General features: G+C 49.2%; 2 protein-coding genes across 10 annotated transcripts in view; one reads left to right on the forward strand and one right to left on the reverse strand.

Annotated features, from left to right (window-relative positions):
• ZC3H18 (zinc finger CCCH-type containing 18) overlaps positions 1-13,008 on the reverse strand; it is a 46,348-nt gene extending 33,340 nt beyond the window's left edge. For 6 of the 8 annotated variants that reach the window (XM_027646923.1, XM_027646921.1, XM_027646925.1 and 3 more), the window contains exons 1-6: positions 12,935-13,008; positions 12,447-12,531; positions 6,455-7,056; positions 2,740-2,824; positions 764-912; positions 224-316 (exon numbers count right to left, since the gene is read on the reverse strand). In XM_027646923.1, the coding sequence (XP_027502724.1) occupies positions 224-316; positions 764-912; positions 2,740-2,824; positions 6,455-7,042 (915 nt within the window). In that variant the 5' untranslated portion in view covers positions 7,043-7,056; positions 12,447-12,531; positions 12,935-13,008. The remainder of the gene's footprint in view (positions 1-223; positions 317-763; positions 913-2,739; positions 2,825-6,454; positions 7,057-12,446; positions 12,532-12,934) is intronic. The other 2 variants (XM_027646919.1, XM_027646920.1) reach the window with 2 other exon arrangements.
• Positions 13,009-13,300: 292 nt separating this feature from the next.
• CIDEC (cell death inducing DFFA like effector c) overlaps positions 13,301-14,343 on the forward strand; it is a 3,006-nt gene continuing 1,963 nt past the window's right edge. The window contains exon 1 of one of the 2 annotated variants that reach the window (XM_027647085.1): positions 13,301-13,319. The gene's annotated coding sequence lies outside the window, so the exon portion shown is untranslated. Of the gene's footprint in view, positions 13,320-14,231; positions 14,293-14,343 lie in introns of those variants that run through there. The other variant, XM_027647084.1, reaches the window with a different exon arrangement.

The following is a 14,343-nucleotide window of genomic DNA, read 5'->3' on the forward strand; positions in this document are numbered from 1 at the left end:
CTATATTCTTTAGATACAAAAAACCCCAGACCCAGATATCAGCTCCTCCCGGCTGTCTAACAAGTATGATATACAACAAAACATAATTAAGAGATTAAAAGGCAAAAGGAGAAGGGAAAGAGGAAGACACTCATCCTCCCAAAAGAGCTCTTCCAGCACCCTGTTCCCAAACAGGCCAGTGGATTTTGGAGACAGTCAGCAGCTCCCTGAGGAAAACATTTACCTCTTTAGCGTGCCGGAGTCCTCTCTCCCAGGCACTTTCTGTTGGAGGGTCTGGAGGAGGTGGAGGTAAGATTTCATCAACCACTGGCCCTCCCTGTCAGAAAAGTGAGGAGAGGAATGACACAGAACTTGACTTAGTTTTAAGTAGCAAACTTAAGCTTTGTAAAGTTACCTCAGAGTATCTCCAGATACTCCAGAGATTCCTCAGCAGGACATAGCTGGGAAACACATGGAAAATTATTCCTCTCTACAAGCAGCTCCAAGACCACCTTTTAAAGATCACATATCCAATTATGGATTGAATTTTGCTTAAGTATTAGCTCAAAAAAAACTTCTCTTAGAGCAAGAGAAAAGTCACAGAATCATGGAATTGTTTGGGTTGGAAGGAACCTTAAAGCTCATCTTGTTCCACCCCTCACCATGGAAGAGACATCTTCTACTATATCGGGTTGCTCCAAGCCCTGTCCAACCCAGCCTTGAACAGCTCCAGGGATGGGGCAGGTGGTACAGAAGCCATAAATCTGATAAAAGAAGTCCATACCCAAGGGTTGGCTGGCATCAGAGGGTGAGGGCCGATGGGAGGGGCTCCGTTGGGGGAGAAGGGCTCAGGCTTGGAGATCAAGGAGTAGTTTCCTTTGTCATTCACCCCGGGGTGAATAAAGCGACAGTTCATGCCCCAGGTACAGTGACCTGTGGGAACACAATGCTGTTAGATCCCTGTTTGCTGTCAGCCAGCGTCTCTTCAGCCCCACAGCCATTAAAAAACCCACCAACCATTTAAAATCCATCAAGGAACAGTGTTGTTTGAGAGATCTGACTTTTCTTCTCTCCAACTTTGTCAAGATTTACCTGTTTTCACACATGTGGAAAAACACTCATCACCCCCCACCTTCCCAGAGAGGACAAATAAATCCAGACACAGATGGGTGAATGTACAAGAACCTTATTATGGTGGGGAGAAGGGAGGGATGGATGGACATACACCATTAATTAAATGCAGGAATGAGCTTATGAGTTCTTCGAGTCTTGTTAACGGCAAACACTTCCAATTAGGAGCTTTACCTGATACAGAAAACCCTAGGGCAAAGAAAGCACCAGAGTGCATCCCAAATAAACAGCTCTCTGGAGAGGCAGGCAGTAGAATCATGGAATGGTTTGGGCTGGAAGGGATCTTAAAGGGATATCATTCCCACCCCCTGCCATGGGCAGGGACACCTCCCACAAGCCCTGTCCAACCTGGCCTTGGACACTTCCAGGGATGAGGCAGTCACAACTTCTCTGGGCAACCTGTGCCAGGGCCTCCCCACCCTCACAGGGAAGAATTCCTTCCCAATATCCCACTGCCCTCTGGCAGTGCCTGAGACTGAAGTGTAGGGGCTGAGACACTTTACCCTGCCATGGGGCTCTGCCACCTATGTCAAGGTGGCCACACGTGAAGCTCTGCAAGTTACTCAGGCCATAGCCACAGCACAGACAAAATTCCCAATGCCTTCTCATCCCCACATGAGCAGCACCTGCCCTTCCCAGAGACAGCCCTGCCTTGAGGGGTGAGCAGGAGCAACATTCCCTGACCCAATGCCAAACCAAAGCACAACAACTGGGGCAGACCCTGCAGCCTGAACTTTGACCCTGGCAAATATTCCAGGCTCCATGAGGTGTGTGTCACGTTAAAGCATCACGAACAAACAGCTCTCCCTGCCCAGGGACTTCCCAGTTCCACCAGCAGCACCAACACGCCTGTATCTCGGCACAGGCACCACATTTGCCACCGGAGGACATCCAGGAAGCCAGTGTGGGATATCTGATGGCCACGGCTTTGGAAACCCCCACGTTGCACAGGCCACTGACGCAAGGAACGGAGACTCCACCCGGGGCTCCACCCTTCTTTTCATTTCAGATTTTCATGAATTGTCTCAAGGGAGATTGTAAATAAAAGCAAATAGATGAGCAAACACTGAGATAATCTGAAGGAAGTGAGAGATATAATCAGTTTAAATAAGAAAAGTTTTATAAAACCTCATGTCTATACTAAAAAAAAGGCAGGATAGTCGAAGACAGCTGCCACACAGTTGCACAAACTTTAGGGAATGTTAAGAGAAATTACAAAAAAATAGGATCATGTAATGGTTTGGTTTGGAAAGACCTTAAAGCCCACCTCGTTCCTTCCCCCTACCATGGGCAGGGACACCTTCCACTAGACGAGGATGCTCCAAGCCCCGTCCAATCTGGCCTTGGGCACTTCCAGGGATGGGGCAGCCACCACCTTTGTTCTATTCCAAAAACACCAGCAAGTTTTCCTTTATTTGCTTCTTCCAGGCTCACCACACTCCGGGCAAAGCCCTTTTTGCATAGTGGTGGCTCTATGTAAATTCAGTACTGGCCACCAAGGAACAGGAAGGTGACACTGAGGATGCCTGGGGCAGAATTTATCACATATGAGTAGCTTAATTGGTGAACAAAACCCAAACAAGACAAATTCCAGACCCTTTGGTTCCCTCCCACCAGCAGTGTCATTACCTTTCATGAAGAACCGGCAGGTGGGACGTGGCCTCACTTTTCTGTCATTGGGGTCTTTAACTTCTCCTTCCTCCAAGTCATCGTCCTGGAACAGACAGACAAGCTGACATTTCAGGTGGTGCATTTTCTGCAGTGACTTGACATTTCATGATATGGTCAAATATCAGTCACTGAAAACACGCTCTGGAGCAAAGATACAAGAGAAAAACAATACAAAGTTACAACAAATCCCCCGAAGCACCTTCAGGACCTGATGCTCAAACAGAGAAATGCAATGCTTTTGGTGTTTCAAAGGTAACACCAGAGAATCCCAGGATCATCCAGGTTGGAAAAGATCTGCAGGATCATTGAGTCCAATCTGAGCCTGACCCCCACCTTGTCACCCAGCCCAGAGCACTGAGTGCCATGTCCAGTCCTTTCTTGGACACCTCCAGGGATGGGGACTCCACCACCTTCCTGGGCAGCCCCTTCCAATGCCTGACCACCCCTTCCATGAAGCAAGTCTTCCAGACGTCCAACCTGAACCTCCCCTGGCACAGTTTGAGGCTGTTTTCCCTTGTCTTGTCACTGGTTGTCTGGAGCAGAGGCCTTCAGGTGTTTGGACATCCTGAGGCTGCACCATAGATCAAGATTTTAAGCTGCATCATTTTATCTGATAAATTAAAGGCTCAAAATCACACATGGGTCAAGATCTTCCACCTTAGCTGGCCAAGCCTCGCTGGGTGCTTTGAGCTGACAGCAAATCCACTGCAGTTAGAGGCAGTTTCTTACTTTTTTGGGTGAAATAAGCTAAATTTTGTCACCTTTCCCTCCCAGAATCTTTCAGAGCCATTAAACTGCAGTGTCCCCACTCAGCGCACCTGCCATCCCTGTTTAGCTCACGCCAATTCCTTCTGGTCATTGATTTTAAGTATAGAGGAGCATTCCTTCATTTAGGCAGTAACTCAGTTCAGACATCCATCTATACCCCAAATTCTGAAGGATAACTGCTGTTACAATAAATTAATTATAAAATTAAGATGTTTCCCCATAACACGGAGTGACAATCCCAGAATCATGGAATGGTTTGAGACGAAGGGACCTTTAAGCACATCCCATTCCACCCCCTGCCATGGGCAGGCACACCTTTCACTAGACCAGGTTGCTCCAAGCCCTGTCCAACCTGGCCTTGGACACTTCAGGGATGGGGCAGCCACAGCTTCTCTGGGCAACCTGTGCCAGGGCCTCACCACCCTCACAGGGAAGAATTCCTTCCTAAAATCCAATATAAATCTCTCTTCTTTCAGTTAAAGCCATTCCCTCTCGTTCTATCACTCCATACCCTTGTTCAAAGTCCCTCTCCAGTGTCAATTTTGCACACAAGTTTTTCAGGATAAGTCACACATATTTTTCCAGTCCTCTCCAGCACATACTTGACACCTTCCCTTCCACTCCTCAGCTCCACATAGGAGTTGTGAAACAGCTCAAACAAAACTCTGTGTCATCCCCAGGCACAGCAGCCCCAGGAAGAAATTCTGTGACCTGGAGGTTGCTCCAAGATTAAAACCCACAGGGAATGAGTGTGAAATAACAAAACACCTCTAGAAGTTACTGGAATTTTAAAGCACCAGCCTTTGCCTTTGTTCTCCAAGGAAAACAACAACCTTTCCTGGCTTTATTAGGTTGTACCTGAAAAGCCAAAAGGAGTTGGTGATGCAGAAGGCAAAGGTATAAATGACCAGAGCGTTGTCAGAGGTTATCAGGAAAGGAAATCACGTTTTTAGGATAAAAGACACCCAGATCTTCCCTCCCACTGCTTCCATTTCTCTGTTTCCAGCACTTGAAACACATCTGGAGAGGGAGAATCTGGATGGGCCTTGCCTGTGCCTGGCAATCACAGCAACAGCAGTTTTCTGTGTGGAAGAGATGAGGAAAATTCCCTACTTTGATAAATTTAGCAGCTGGAAAGGAGGAAAAACCCATCACCTGGCTGTAGATAAACGAAGGATCAACAGAGAGGCGGGTTAACAGCTTCTCCTGCTGCATTCCTGAGGGCCAAACAGGGAGAGCTCTCCCGAACAGCAATGGATTTAAAAGCCTACACTTATATTCCAATTAAAATTTGCATTAATATTCTCCTCCCTCCACACCAGGAGCCTGAAAGCAGAATAAAATGCAGAGATCCCCAAAGCTGGGCATGGCATTCAGTGATCCATGAATGGAATAACCAGCTCCACTCTGCTGCTTTCAAAAGAACTGTGTGAAGTCCTGAACAAAAGGGGAAGTATTTATTTCTGTGAGGTCTCCTTGGAATCAGGCAGCTGGGAATGCTGTTATGAGTTAATGTATGAAAACCAGGGTACAGATTCATCTTGTGCTTTGTAAGGACGGCGCTCCCAGGAATGCCCTGGACTCTAAAGGACAGCATTCATATTTTAATCAAGGAGCAACCATGGACTCAGGACTCCAGAAATTTTTTTTCACCCCACAACGCACTGAAATTCCTTCTAACTCAACCAGAAACACAAAAAACCTTTGCAAAGCACATGTTTAACAAAATCACCTGCCAGAATGGGCACGATGAAGGAAACTTCCAACATTTTTTAAAGCAACTAAACTTGTCGAAGCACCATTAAGAGTAAAAAATACCCCAAATATGATTCTTCAATAAAGAGGGAGAAAGGTCTCTCCAGTGAGGCTCCATGAGCTTCCCAAGCATGTGGCCAGGTTGGATGCACAGGAATGGGGTCTGAAGGACACACCATCTACTCTCTTCAGTTGAGAAGCCCCACCAGTGACCCCATCTAACTCCACTGCTTTCCTGCCCATGTCCAGGATATTCCCACAGCTTAGTCCAGCTGTGCAGGTCCAATTTTGGAATGGAGAGCCAGACAGGTGCTCTGGACCAGCAATTTCCTTTTGCATTCCCACTATTCAGACTGAATTTCAGACCAGGAGCCCACGGGAGGGTTTTTACTGCTGGAATCACTTTGTGCTGTTTTCATCTGCCTGCAAGAGGAAAATTGGTATTAAGCTGCATTAAACAACTGCTGCACTGCAGAGTTTCCCACCTGAAGACAAACATGGATAAAGATGGTATTTTCTCTAATTTCCACAGCAATTAAACCCCATTTTTGATTTTTTTGAATAGCTGTATTTGTTCAGGGCTGTGAAACAGGACTGCACATCCCTGAACACATTCCTGAACCATGTGTTAGGTGTTTTCCAGAAAGCCCAGCACCTTCTATTCCTCTTCCACACATCCAGATGCTGCTAGATCCCAACAAACAGCTCAGGCTCAGGAGTCTCCAACACACACCTGAAGATCTGAGCACCGCAGCTACTCCACAAAATCAAATCTAAACTGATGAGGCAGCTCATGGACACCTAATCCCTGGCTCAGGGAGTTGCTGGCAGCATCATTCCCAAGTCCCCTGGGAGCTGAGGTGGAACAGTTTCTTAAAGCACTGGAGCCCTTTCATATCCAAAGGTAACAAAGCTCTTTTGAGATGTCTCTGACAATAATTGGCACAAAGCTTTGGGACAGCACACGGACCAGGGCTTGGTCCACAGAGTGGTCTTACCTCCAGGGAAAAGGGTGTTCCTGGCACACCTAGGACACAGCTAACATGGATATTCCTGTCACAGGAGGAAGGAATTGCAATCTGGGAGCCACATAGTTCTGGAACACGAGCACAGGTCTCTCCCTGCAGGACTCTGCCCACTTCCTACTTACATCAATTTCTCCATCATCAATTTCTCCATCATCTTCTTCTTTTTTCTTCTCCTTGAGGGAATCCTGGCCATCCTTTTCATCATCACTTTTTCCGCTGGATTTTTTCTCATCTTCAGCTGCATCATCTCCTTTCTCCTCTTCCTCATCATCCTCCCCAGCAGCTTTCTCCCCATCCTCCTCCACAGCAGCGGCAGTGGGTTCCTCGGGCACTTCCTCATCATAGTCCAGCTCATGCTCATCCAGCTCCCGGGTGACCGAGGATGCTTCATCTCCAAGGTCATTTGTCCTGTCTTCCTCCTCTCCTTTCCGGGGCCGGGGGCTCTTCAGCTCCACACTCTGCTCGTTGGTGTCGGATTCCTGAGACTTGGCCTCGCTCAACCGATCCTCCTCATCCGAATGGTTCTCCTCCCCCCTGCGGCTCAGTCCCCTGCCTGGATCCTCCTCCTCGCCCAGGACACTGCCTTGTCCCCCCTCTCCATCGAGTTCCCGGTCTGAGCCACTCTCCTTTAGGACTTCCTCATCGGAAAGCTGCTGGTCCTCTTCCTCAGGAGAGCAGGGGTTTCGCTCAGGGCTGTCGGAAACGTCCATCAGTACCCAAAGGTCTGCAGGGGGAGAAAACAACTCTGGTTATGGGGAAAGACTGGGAAATCAAGGAAGGCTCACCTTGAAGGACTTGTACTCCTGTGTTTTACCTCCTAAAGAAGGAAAAGGTTGTTTGAATTCCTGAAAAGCCAGGCTGGATGGGGCCCTAGCACAGGTTGCCCAGAGAAGCTGTGGCTGTCCCATCCATCCCTAGAAGAGTTCCAGGCCAGGTTGGACAGGCTTGGAGCAACCTGGCATAGTGGAAGGTGTCCTTGCCCACGGCAGAGGGTGGAACCAGATAAGCTTTAAGGTCCCTTTTGTTCTGGGATTCCATGAATTTATGAACATGGTTTCTCATAGCCTCTTCATGAAGGAAACAGTTTAAACTGCACAAAGAACTGATTCCAATACTGTCCCAGTGTGGAGTGTGCTACCCTTCACATACAACCACGGAGCTTGGGGTTGGGATTTCACAGAATGGGACTGGAAGGGACCTTTAAGCTCATCTGGTTCCAGCCCTTGCCATGGGCAGGGACACCTTCCACTAGACCAGTACCTAACTATGCTCTACTCAAGCCCTCAAAGCTGCACAGATATCAATCAACTGATAAACACAGGGATGATCTCAATATCAACAAGGCTCACAGAAGCACAAAAGCTTTTGAGCTTCCTACCAGCTCCTCTTGTTTCTCTGCACATCTGAAATTGGTTCTTGCTCACAAGTTTTGATTTCCTGACAAATTCAAAGCCAAATTAAAGGCATCAGTTCCCTCCTGGTGCCAGAGGCTCGAGCAATTCAACAGGATGTATTTGAAGCAAATTATACCCTTAGTGAGCACACAAAGCTTGATGTCGAGTTCATAAATCCTCAGACAAATTGTTATTGGCTTCCAGAGTGAGTTTAGAGCAGAGATTTTAATTGCCCAAGTGCCTGAGAAGTTACTTTGTGTGAACACGAAGGTCAGCCCAGAGAGGCCACCAGAAATATCAAAGCTGTCAGGGGCACATGGAATCAGGAAATTTGTTCTCTGATTTCTTGCAAACAAGCAGCACCAAAACAAAAAAGCATTTAAGTGAAGCAAATGCCTTTTTGTGTTTGACATCAAGACCTTCAGAGGGATGGGGGGAAACAAATATGTTCTGCTCACCAGGTCAAAGATGAGGATAAAATATTCACCTCCACAGCAGTCATTAAAGCTCTTATAAAAACCCACAGCATCCATCAGTTGCAATAATTTCCTATTAATTTCCATCAGCAGAAATGATAAGAAACACAATAAATGATGGCCTAAGAGAAAAGGGTTCACAAAATCCAGGTAGTGGGTTTTTTTGAGTTGTATTTCCCTGGATTCACAGCAAGTTTCCCTTTGACAACAGGATTTACAGCCTCCCTGGTGCCTGTCTCTGCATTTAAATTTCCTCCATCACCTCTTATTCCAAATTATTTTAGGGAGAGCTCAGCCAGTCTCCAGAGGTTGTTGCTCCAAGTTGCAGGAAAAGATTCTCTAAAACCAACAAGCCAAATTCTGGCTTCAATCTGTACCTGCCCCAAAGCAAAGCCAAGATGTTTAAAGGTAAAACTGGCAGCAGGAAAAAAACTGGGAGGTGGGAATTCAAAGGAAAACTGCCTGAGTAATGATGGAACAGGACAGCAAGTTTAATTTCAGTTTTAAGCGCATGTCCCAAGTGCTGCCTCAGAATAATCTGCAAATCACATCTTACTCCAAATCTGTGAAGCTGAAAGGTCTTTTTTGAGGAGGTTTTTTAATCTGGACATCACAATTTACTCCAAATCTCTGTAACCCTGGAAAGTTTTTCTGAGGTGGTTTTTAAATCTGCAGGTCAAAATTTATCTCAAATTTCTGAAATCATGAACTGTTGTTTTTGAGTTCTTCTGGGGGGAAATTGTTTGGGTTTTTTGTTCCTTTGTGACTCCTTTATTGCTTTCTGCTTCTCCTTTAGTTACACATAAAGACAAATATCACAAAAACCCACAAAAAATGACTACGTGGAAGTATTTTAAATCAAGCAACACTGATTTAAGTGGCAGAGCAGAAACCCCCAGACTTCACCTCTCATCATAAACTTGGATTTTCTTGTGCCTTAAAACCAAACCAGTTTCCTCCTGTCTTCAAAACCAGTTATATAAGCAAAAAATTAACTTCTAACCCACAGATAAGATCATCTGACTTGTAGCTTAGGCAAGAACCAGGGATTTAATACTACTTCTCAAGAGTAGCCTTTTATCTTTTAAAATCTTTAAAATTCAGGCAAAGCTGCCTCTGGTTCCAGCTGCACAACCCTTTCTGGTACAAAACTGGCTTCATTTGCTCAAAGTGTGTCAAGTATTCCTTTTCTGCATGTTTGAAGCTGCCTGGATCAGCACAGGGGACTGGGAATTTCATCCAGGCTCACAAAACCCTCATATTTCCAGCCTTTCCATGGTGAGGTTTTGGAGTACATGCAATAATAAGGTGCATTTTCAGTCCAAAAAGTGTCTTTTCCTGTCTCTGGAATCACTTGTACAAGGATCAGTGAGCTGAAAGCCTCTTCAAAGCAAGTCACACGTTCTCAGGGAAGAAACTGAGGATTTGGCAGCTAAAATTCCCCACCATCCTCCCTGGTGGGAGCCAGATGGCACTTGCTGTTCCCACAGGTAGAGCAAGACTGTCCCTCCAGCTGTTCCCTCTGGATTCTTGTGCCCCCAGCCAGTCTCTGTGCCCCTGCCAGCACTGGGTTCCAAAATATTAAGTGGAGAGATCCCCTAAACAAGAGACCTGGAGCTTCCTCCTCTTGTTTTTGAGTCAGGAAAGAGAATCTTTTAATTACACAACTAAAGAGACAGGGCTGAAGTTCCAGAGTCTAAACTCTGGAATATTTCAAATTAGGGAATGAAGCATTAATTGCTCCTTAATTAATTAGTGTTTCATGGCTTGCACAAGGTGGAACTGAGATGCTCCTTCTATTGTCCATCCTCACCTGCAAGGACCTGGATGCACCATGGAAATGTCCAATTTCTTCCCACTAAAGTCTCACAGTTTTACTGGAAATATTTAAAATCACAGATTTCCACCCTAAAAAGGGGAGGACAAAACTGAGGACATGCTACAGAAATTTAAATTCATCTACTTCAGTTCCTTTATAACACATTTTTTCCAAAGCTTAATGATATCCAAGATTTTTTAAGTTAAAGCACAGCACGGAGTTTAAGAAGCCTTTGACATGGCTCTAAAGGCAGTGAGAGAAAAGCCCTTTGCCACTTAAGTTGCTTTTTAAAACTCCACTTCAATATTGAAAGTTAATCCCAGGATACATTTTAAATAATATTTTTAACCTTTCATTTCTGTCAGTTGATTTGTCCAAGGCCAAAAGCAGGGGAGTCAGAGTTGGAATTCTGAGCAGTTCTTTTTGCAAGATCATGCCCAACTCCTTCACTCCTGTCAATTAAACAACTCCAAAAGGTGCAAAATTAGAAGGAAGAAATTCCCACAGCTTTTGGACCTGTACTTTGGACACTAAGGCACTGCAGGTTTGGAATGGATAATCCTGGGGGTCTTTTCCTTCTGGATTTGTGGGTCTCAATGCTGCCTGGTGCTGGCAGGAGGCTCAAATCCTGCTCCTTATTGCTCTGTGCTGTTCTGGTTTCAGTTAAATCTCATTAAAAGTTTGAACAGCTTCTCCAATTAAGCCAAATTTAAGGTTTTTGTACAACTAACTGACCTGCTGCTGCAGGTGCTAAACTGGGAGCAGGTGAACTGGAACCAGTATGGAAAGGATGGCAGCACCTAAAGGATAAAGCTGTGAGTTGTGAGGGATTTGGAACAGCCACCAAGGAAAAAATACTCCTGGGTAGCATTATTTCCATTCATTAAATTCCTCCCTCCATGGCTGAGCCTTTATATAGTGAATAAAAAGCTTTTCCCATAATTTTTTACCCAATACGCCTTGGATATAATATGGGAACTGATGGTTCCAGCACCTCTGGTGGAGCAGGAAGGCACAGAGTACCTATAAAACCCTGGAGCTTGACAGAGCCACCAGTTGCAGCCTTAAATCCTGTAAATTTTCAGGAATATGGCAAGAACCAAGTGCATTCCCAACTTCTGTCTTTTCCAGCAGTGACCTCACAGCCCGGGGGGGGGGGGGGTGTCACAGGATGGATGGAAATGAAAGAAGTGAGGAAGCTCTTTGCTTCAGGCTGAAATCTTTGGGATAAAAGGATAAAACCACCTTCCTAACAGTGAAATAGCTGATGCAAAATGGAAATGTTCCTGTTAATCAGACCCATGGAATCCAGGGGTTAAAGCAGAGCAGAAGTTCTGGAGCAGGGTCTAAGTTCAGCCAGGAACAACAAGGGAGGTGAGGAGAGTGAATGGGAATGTGCTGACAGGACAGGTGAGGAAAGAAAGGCAGTACAAAAGACTTAGGGAAAAAAGACCTGGGAAAACTGAGGCGAAGCAGAAACAAAGGGCAGGAACCACCACGGGGAAAAATATGGAAGAGCAGCGACAACAGGAGGAGAAGGGAATGAAGTGCCTCAGGATCCAGGAACAGAGCAACATGAAACACTTCCCTAGAACAAGAGCAAAGCCAGTCCTGCCTTGATGGAAACTCGGGTCTTTAACAGGGTTAATTAACCAAAACACACATTTCTCTGCCATCCTGAGGGAGCTCCAACTTAGAGGATGCACAGGAAACTCAGCAGCTACCAGGGAAGCTTTTAATGCAGAAAACTGAGCTGCCTTTTAGTATTAACTTCAGAGAACTGTTGGCGGGAGCTGAGTTTTACAGAAGAGCTGGAGAGCTCCAGTGTGGAATGTTACCCGTGGTTTTGTGTCAGGCAGACTCAGAAACACAAAGGGAAAAGCAGCTGGAGTTTGTTTTCACAGCGTAACTGATTTTCCTATTGCTCCTTCCTGCATCAAATGCTCATTTTGAGTTATCAGTGCCTCAGGGAAAGAGAAAGCCAGCATGGTTATACCTGTGTCCTGCAGGATTTGGGGATAATCCCACTGAAAAGCCTAATTGTACTCAGACACAGGATCAGCAGTTTGGCCAAGAGTTGTCCGGGTTAGACTGGGATCCTTTTCCTGACTGCAGGCAAACCTTTGGAAGGACAGGGGAAAGAATTCCCACCTTGGAGGTGCTGCTCTTGCTACAGCTCTGGGAAGAGACAATGCACCTCAGAACTGACCCCATCGGTGACGGAGCCCCAAAATAACTTTAGAACTGACCCCATGGGTGATGGGCCCCCAAAATAACCTCAGGACTGACCCCTCAGGTGAGGGACCCCCAAACCCACCTCAGAACAGACCCCAACCCCCCAAACCCATCTCAGAACTGCTCCTCACTTGCAGTTGGTGCTGTTGTGGGTTCCCCACTTTGTCTCCCCACCCCGGCCCCCTCTCACCTCACAGGGCCTCCTGCCAGGCCGGGGGTCCTTCTACTCTGCCCCCCGGGCCGGGGCTGCTGGAGCTTTCCCTGTTCCCACCTGCCTGGGGAGGTAGAACAGTCAGAGCCGTCCGGACCCCAGGGGTCTGACCCCCCACCAGGAGTCACCCACCACCCGCCCCAGACCCCCCGGGGCTCTGCCACAACACCCATCCCAAACCACGGCTCCCCTCCAAGCGGGGGGCGCCCCTTCCCATTCACCATCCCAAAGGAACGAGGGGGATCCATTGGTCACCCCTCCCCCCCAAATTCCCTCCGGACTCTCCCCGCCCCTCCCAGACCCCCTTTCTCCAGGGACACCCCCCTACCCCGGTCCCCTTCCGTGGCCGCCCCCTCTCACCCCTCCGCCCCGCCGGGGTCGCCCCCGCCCCGCGCCCCCCCCCGCGGTGCCCAGGCCCACCCCCATGTGCCCGGCGCTAGGCCGCGGCGGTGCGGGCGAGGTCTCACCGGCGGGCGGGGTCCGGGGGTCCGTGTGCGGAGCGGGGCCTGGCGGGGGCGGCGCGGGGGCGGCGGGGCCGGCGGGGCAGGGGGGGCGGCGCGGGGCGGGCGGCGGAGCGGCCTCTACTCGCGGCGGCGCAGGGCGGCCATGGCGTGACGTCATCCGTGCGCGACGGGCCCGGCGCCGGTTGGGGGGGGAAGGCGGGAGGGGAAGAGGAGGGAGGCGCGCGCGCGATTTTACAGGGGCCGCGCCTTAAAGGGGCCGCGCACGGCAAGGTCGGGGGCGGACGCGGGGGGCGCGCACGGAGGTGCGGGGGCGCGCACGCGGGCTCTCGGAGGGGCAGAGATGTGCGTGAGCGCGCGCATGGACCGAGGGGCAGAGGCGGCTATTCAGGTGCTCGCGAGCGCGCACACGTGCACAGAGGAGGGATGCACACATGTGGCTGTACAGGCGTGCAGGGATGCGCGCACACGCACACACGTGCACGCACGGGTGCACACACGTGTGCGCGGACGTTCGTGGGTGCACACAGATGCACTTGGAGGGGCATAGATGCTTGTGGGTGCACACACGGGGTGTGCGTGGGTGCGCACTCGTGCACGCGGGGAGGGGGCACACGCGTGTGCACGGGCGTGCAGGAGGTGCACATACATGCGCACAGCTGTGCATGGGCACACAAGCACGCGGAGGGACAGAAAGGTGCCTGGGTGCCCACACGTGCACAGGGAGCGGCACACGCCCATGTACAGATGTACATGGGTGCACACACGCATGTTCACATAGGGAGAGAGGCACACGCGTGTGCACAGACGTGTGTGGGTGCACGTCCACGTGCAGGCGTGTGTGTGCAAACGTTCATGGGCACACACGCGTGCACATGGAGGGGCAGAGAGGTGCACGGGTGCACACACACGTGCACACAGGGGGGGCATACGTGGCTGTACGGATGTTCGTGGGTGCACACACACCCACATCTGTGCACACACCCCTGCACATCTGGAGGGGATGCACATGGGTAGAACACGGGTGTACCTGGGGACATGCATGTGCAGGGACATGTATGAACATGGATGCACACGCACTGTGCCCACGTGAACGTGTATACTGGGAGGGAGCTCACTGAGGACACCGGGAGGGGCTCGGTGGGGGCCCTGGGAGGAGGCTCACAGGGGCACCAGTTCAGATTCCTCCTCACCGCCCACCGCCCCAGCAGTGACACATTGGCCCCTGAGGGCGCCCAGAGGGGATTGGCTGAGGCAGGAGGGGAGTGGCCGGGTGGGAGGAGTGTCTGTCTGTGAGAGGTATATAAGGTGAGGTGGGAGGGATAGGGGTGATCCAGGAAGAGAGGAGTTGGTGTGTGCTGCAGGTGAGGGATGGGGATGGGGATGGGGATGGGGATGGGGATGGGGATGGGGAT

The sequence above is a fragment of the Corapipo altera genome, unplaced genomic scaffold (assembly GCF_003945725.1).
Source record: "Corapipo altera isolate COAL_440 unplaced genomic scaffold, ASM394572v1 62, whole genome shotgun sequence".
Lineage (NCBI taxonomy): Eukaryota > Metazoa > Chordata > Aves > Passeriformes > Pipridae > Corapipo > Corapipo altera.